Here is a 6,676-nt window from a genome sequence, read left to right on the forward strand (position 1 = left end):
GAGCTCCTTGTTCTCCAAGTGATTTACAACTTATAATATCGCAAAAAATAGTTAGACAATGTTGAAAGGGGAATAAAACAAAACAAAAATTTAAGTACAAATAGATGTATAGTGTTATGAGTTTAAAGATTCTTAGAATAAATGAATGTGGTTTCATGTTAAAATTTTAAGTCATTCTATAAAGAAAAAAAAGGTAATTTAGATTTATTTCAATTTTTTGGTGGTTATGAAGTCGGTCAAATTGACCAACCTTGTATAGAGTTAGGGTAGAGATAATAACAGACAAAATATAACATTTTACTGAAAATAAGCATTTAAAATATTTTTAGGAGGTTTTAGAGATTACACAAATGAAATTTGTGATGAAGATAAGTATTTTTAATCTTAACATGAAAATCACTTGGACTGGTTAAAAAATATTCGATATATTCACAGACAAATCTTTTTCAGTTTATTAAAAAATACTTCACTGAAAAATATGATTTTTTGTATGTGAAAATGGGCCAAATGTTGTGAAGTTATACATACTATATTAAAAGTTAATAGTATCAAAATTGTAAAGACTTTAAACGAGTACAAATAGGTCACGTGGTCAGTCAAATCGACTGAAGCATGTGTTGTTAATGGGCAAGTGTTAAATATAAATGTTTGCTTATAAGCTTTTTCAGTTTTTTTTAAAATCAGATCTGGATTTATACTTTAAAAAAGGTAGTACGCGAACATGAAACGTTTGAGCAGCACTGGCCTAAACCACAACTGGTATTGGAACACTTGAAGATTAAAATGTTCAGGTTTTGGAGATGTATCTAACGCCAACTAAATTTTCCATTCAGTACATAACATTATCACGCTTTACATGTGATCTGATATTCGTCATACAGAACTGTTAGAATCAAAGAAGTCTCCTGATTTCCATGTATTCCTATAAGCTTTACTTAATCATATATTAAAATAAGAAGTGGTGTGGTCGACGTATATACCAACAGGCTGTTCGATGCAGATAAAAATCATCATTAAAACTGCAATTCATTTTTATTATTTGTATGCTTGATTGACATTTTTGTAGAAAACTTATTAAATTACAAGTTAACCAACTTTCTAAAAAAAATCTAAACTGTTATTAAGCTTGCTTTACTTTACAGACAATAGATATTTTGTGCTAATTCTAAAACAAGTTTTTTCGTGATAGTGCAGTACATTGACATGAAGTACACATCGTACCATGTTGGCAAAAAAAAGTAATTTTATTTCTTCTCTGGAGTCTACTAAAACAAACATTAGCCTATTGTCTACTGAACTGCAGCTTATCCGACAATAACTCATTCATCAGACACTTTACAAGAAACATTTTTAAACAGCTATAGTGTATTTGCTACAGTTGTGTGTTTGAGGGTGAAGACTCAACGAATGAGTTACGAAGATAAACATTCTCATAAACGAAATGCAAATAACAACAAACATTTCAGCTGTAGTTAGCAATGTTGTAATGCAACAATATAATTGAGAGTGATCGAATAACTAACTTCGCAGAAGCATTCTCATTGAGAATAATGAATTTTTTTTCTTACCATATTGCTGTAAGCTATATTTTCATTATCTTAACTTAGATGTTCGCTAGAGGTCGTATATGACGTTAAGACCAGGTAAGTTCATAAAGGTAGTCTTAAAATGTTAATGATCGTGAGATTTTACGAAATATCAAAAAACAAGGATACATTATAAACACTAGAATCAGTTAAATATTGTGTCAATTTTAGCATTTAGTTCATTTAGTGGTTGAGAAGTTAGTGAAATATTCAGAGCAGTGTTAGTTATTGCGTATATGCAGTTACTCGATCGATTTAACCGTGAAACTGTATAGGTAAATTTATTTGTAGGTTAATCGTAATATCATTAAAGAGTAAATTCCTGTTGAAAGTGAAAATGTTATTTGTGAACTAGGGCCTACAACTGTGTGTAAGTGATAGTAGCCTGTAGCATACGTTAAGGAAGAAATAAGATAATTTGTTATCGTTACGTGGATTTGACTTGGTCTTCTTTTCACCAAATAATTTAAAAGAACCCTCCTAATGAAAGAATAACTTACAGCAATGTTGTTCTACGACAGAGTATGTACTATAAATGAGTTTCTGAGCTTATTTGTAACTGAAGAATAAATTGAATATTTGGAGATCAACACCTAATGTGTAAAGTTTTTACGAAATCTACAAAAATAGTTGTACATTTTCCATTAAAATAAAAATGGCCAACACTGAATAATAATTGTATCTTTTTTCAAACGTTTTTTACCTGATATGTAATTTGCATTATTTTCAATACCGAAATATTGACATTTCTATTGTAAAATACTAGACGTTTGTCACATCTTAGGGAAAAGGCTTCCTGCATGAAACTAAAGGACAGAGAAAAATATTTTCATGCCATTCCAAAGTACTTACTGTTGAAACAAAACAGAGCTACGCTAACAAATTACTGTAATATTATACTTGTAAATAAACTTATTAGAAATATAAGTTTAAGACAATAATAAAAACTTTCAGAAATCATAGACTTGCCTTTGGAATTTTTCTCAGTAAGCTTCTGTTAAAAGTAAACTCTACAGAGAAACGCTACATATGGTACTGGATGAACAAGAAGAAATTTGGCAAGATTGATGGCATATAATTAAAGATAATATTGTTCCTACATTATTTTTAGTATTACTACTAGTATTACAGCATGTTTACTCTAGAATTACCATTAATTTCAGCTCTCATTCATTATATACCAGTAGCTTTGTATCTGACCCTAATAGTTAAAACTAACTGTATAAAATATTATGAAGTTATTCAATCTACAGGAAAAAATGTGTTATTACACTCTTAAAAACAAAAATTAGATATACTTTGCTTACTAATTACGAATAGAATGCATTATTTCATCACTTGGGTACCCTCCCTCTTAACGATATTTTCGGCCGTAAACCCAATACGATTTCACAAGGTTAGCCATCTTAGGAGATTTAGGTTAGTTCCAAGATAACAATGCGAAACAATCTATAATAAGAGTATGATAATAAAAATTGAAATAAAAAATAATGAAATTAGATATAATAAGCATTTTAACCTATACTATCAATGAAAGTAACAATAAATAAATAATACGGTATATCTTACTTACGAAAGATAATTGATGAAGAATTCGTAAACCTCAATTAAAGCTCCAAACTACATAGATGATAGCCAATTATATTAGAAAATAACGCCTTTTGTTCTTTTATTATTATTATTCGGGTGATTTTGTAAGTTCTCACATATTATTTAATGCAAAAGCAGTTTGTTTGTTTGCTTAGAATTTTTGCGCAAAACCACACAAAGATCTATCTGCGCAAAGCCGTTTCTGTTTCGAACTGGTAAAATAGAAAGAAGACAGCTAGTGAAAAACTATCCACCAACAACTCTTGGGCTGCTCTAATCGAATAGTGAGTCTTGATCGCCAATTCTTTAGTGTATCCGTGGGCCCAAAGTACGGAGCGCGTTTATTGTGGCAACGGGTCGTTAACTATGAACCCTTGGATTCATAGCCAGAGCACATTACCCATTAGGCCACGCCCAATCCCACAACAACAACTGTCCATTGATCCGTATTTTTGTTGTTGTTCTTTTGTCAAATATGGGCTTACCATTTAGTCAATTGTATAAAGGTCTTGTTTTGAAATATAATATAATCCAAAACGATATGAGGTTTCTTATCTTCCATCATTAGCTGCCTAATGGTACATTATACTCTACAACAATACTACTTTTTTTTTCCTTTTCTTAGACCGTATGAAACTAAATAGTAATGATCACTAATGCAAGTTATGATTAAGTATTCTGCCGCTCTTTATCTGCAATTATTCAAAAATAACTTTTGAACCTGTCATGACGCAACAAGCCTTTGATAATTTCATTATCTACTTCAACTCAAGTATGAGGTAATATTTGTGATTGCATTGTATTAGTCTAGATGTGGTGTAATCCCATTCAATGACACTACCATGTGATATATATATATATATATATATATATATAATAATAATAATAATAAAAGTGCGTTTCTGTGTGTCTGTGTGTGGGACCACCATATCTCTAAGAGGAAAGAACATAGAAACCTGAAATTTTGCATCCATACTAAGTGTATCCTGAAGGTATGCACCTAGATATTATTAATTACCCAAGTGCTTGCGCGCATACGCGTGCGCATCTTTTTAATAAGGCAAGCTAGCGAAGAACCACATATAAAAGAAGTGGCTCCTTATATTATGAATAGAAATCACAGAGAGACCGGAAATTTTGCACTAATACTAAGTAGACCCTTAGGGTGTGCACCTGTGTATTATTACTTATCCACGTGCTTGTGCGCATCTTTTTAATGAGGCAAGCTAGCGAAAAACCACATAGAAAAGAAGTGGTTCCTTATATAACAACTTCTAATATCTAGAAAAACCAGTACATTTTGGTAATAATGCATACCAACAATGGCTTTTATGTATATGTCATGTTGCTTAACAACAAAGTATATAGGTTATACTTTTATGCTAAAATGGGCTCAGAATGCACACTATTAATCTAATAACCCGAGCGAAACCGAATACTTTCGATAGTACATTGTAAAATAATATCTGGAAAGCTATATCAAAAATTAATTTGGAATCATATTTATTGCTAATGATTAATTACACAAAACTGTATAATATATTTTTCAAATGATATTTTTAAAAATATGAAACATACACTAGAAAAACTAAAATATAGTACCAACAAAGTCATGAAATGTCAGTCACGTAATCCAAAAAACACACAAAGTTTTAGTATTGTATTTTCAACTTGAACGTCACCTTATGCACACATAGGCTAAATGGCCGGGTTAAAGAACCCTCTGGTTCAGGTATCACTGTTTCTTATTTTGAAATAATAACCAGAGAGACGGCAACAAAATGGAATATCATGATTTCTTGTCACTGCTATAAATGCACCTACAGCTGAAAGTGCAGAGTATGATCAGTGCCATCTAGTGCGAACCTTGAACTTTCACGTATGCAGCCTAGCGTGCTAACCATTAGGTAAAATTTTAAAAAGTGGATAATGCAAAAGCAAATTTTGAGTGCTTTTGCCTCACCATAGAAGCGCTTTGAGAACTTGCAACATAACACGACGTTACCTGAGGGAGCCCTTTCTTAAGTACAGTTGGCTGTGGTTTTGAGGTGAAATTAAATAGCAAAAAAAGGATAAGCAAATATAAATCCACTGTAATGATTTAGAAATAAACAACCAATCAATGATCTAGTGACATCATTAAAAAAGTATATGACCTTGAGAGGGCGATGGGCGGTATCTGGATGTATGAAACATTCCAATATATATATACATTTTATATGTGTGTGTGTGTTTTTAATAGCAAAGCTGTCTGCTGTGTCATCGAGGGGATTTGAACCAATGATTTTAGCGTTGTAAACCTGTAGACTTACCGCACTCCAACAGGTGGACTATACATTTTATAAAGTAAACAAATAATAACAGTATTGATTGCCTTAAATTCAAGAAATGTGAAACTTCATATGCAGCCTTACAATAATTTAAAGCACCTAATCAGCTCTGGAAACAGTGTCAAGACTAGAAAATAAAACTTTATGTTATTTAAAATATTTTATACATTAGTAATTTGAATATTAATAGCAAAATTGTTTTATTTCAGTATTTCGTAAACATGACCTGTTGGCCGATCCCCACATCCCTCACTTTGGATTTTCTAAGGTACGTAAAATTTGAAGCTTTTCAACTATGATAATTATTAACTATTTAAAGATGGTAAACACACAGATTACATACACTTGTTGTTATCTCTTTGATAGTAGGTTCTGTTTTCTTTGTCAGTTTCAGCACTTCGGTGAAAAAAAGCAGGTTTTCTTCCATTTCTCTAAGTACGTTACTCATTACTGATCGTTTCATGAATAGTCTTTGCTCTGTTATCTGATGCATCATGCCCCCCAGTAGCACAGCGGTATGTCTGCGGACTTACAACGCTAGAAACCGGTTTTCGATACCCGTGGAGGGCAAAGCACAGATTGCCCATTGTGTAGCTTTGTGCTTAATTTCAAACAAACAAACTGATGTATTCTGTGATATGCCTTATTTTAGTTTTTTTGGCTGATACATCTTGTTATTGTAAATGTGTACTTTGCTCTGTTATCTGATGTATCCTGTGATATGTCTTGTTTTAATACTGCTTTAGCTAATGCACCTTGTTATTTTCAAGATGTACTTTACTCTGTTATCTGATGTATCCTGTGATATGTCTTGTTTCAGTACTGCTTTAGCTAATGCACCTTGTTATTTTCAAGATGTACTTTTCTCTGTTATCTAATGTATCATGTTATTTATCCTTTTTCATCAGAGCTTTGTCGTACATCTTATTTCAAGAATCATGTGACTCACGTGATTTAATTTTAACATATCTTGGACTGAAGTATCTGATGATTAAGATATTCTTAATTTTAACCAATATATCATGCATTACTGCGGTATGTAAGTCACATTATAAATTTATCTCTTACATTATTCAGGCTGGTGCATCTACACAGCGTGGTCACAAGTAAATAGACACCACCTTTTCAGAAAAAAATGAAAATTTTCAGTCGTATTCACATGAATTGATA

At 31.7% G+C, this 6,676-nt stretch overlaps 1 protein-coding gene across 1 annotated transcript in view; it reads left to right on the plus strand.

Annotated features, from left to right (window-relative positions):
- LOC106460711 (neuronal PAS domain-containing protein 4A-like) overlaps window positions 1–6,676 on the plus strand; it is a 72,037-nt gene that overhangs the window by 41,806 nt on the left and 23,555 nt on the right. The window contains exon 3 of the mRNA XM_013920447.2: window positions 5,716–5,774. Coding sequence (XP_013775901.2) covers window positions 5,716–5,774 — 59 coding nt within the window. The remainder of the gene's footprint in view (window positions 1–5,715; window positions 5,775–6,676) is intronic.

Source organism: Limulus polyphemus, unplaced genomic scaffold, assembly GCF_000517525.1.
Source record: "Limulus polyphemus unplaced genomic scaffold, Limulus_polyphemus-2.1.2 Scaffold820, whole genome shotgun sequence".
Taxonomy (NCBI): Eukaryota; Metazoa; Arthropoda; class Merostomata; order Xiphosura; family Limulidae; genus Limulus; species Limulus polyphemus.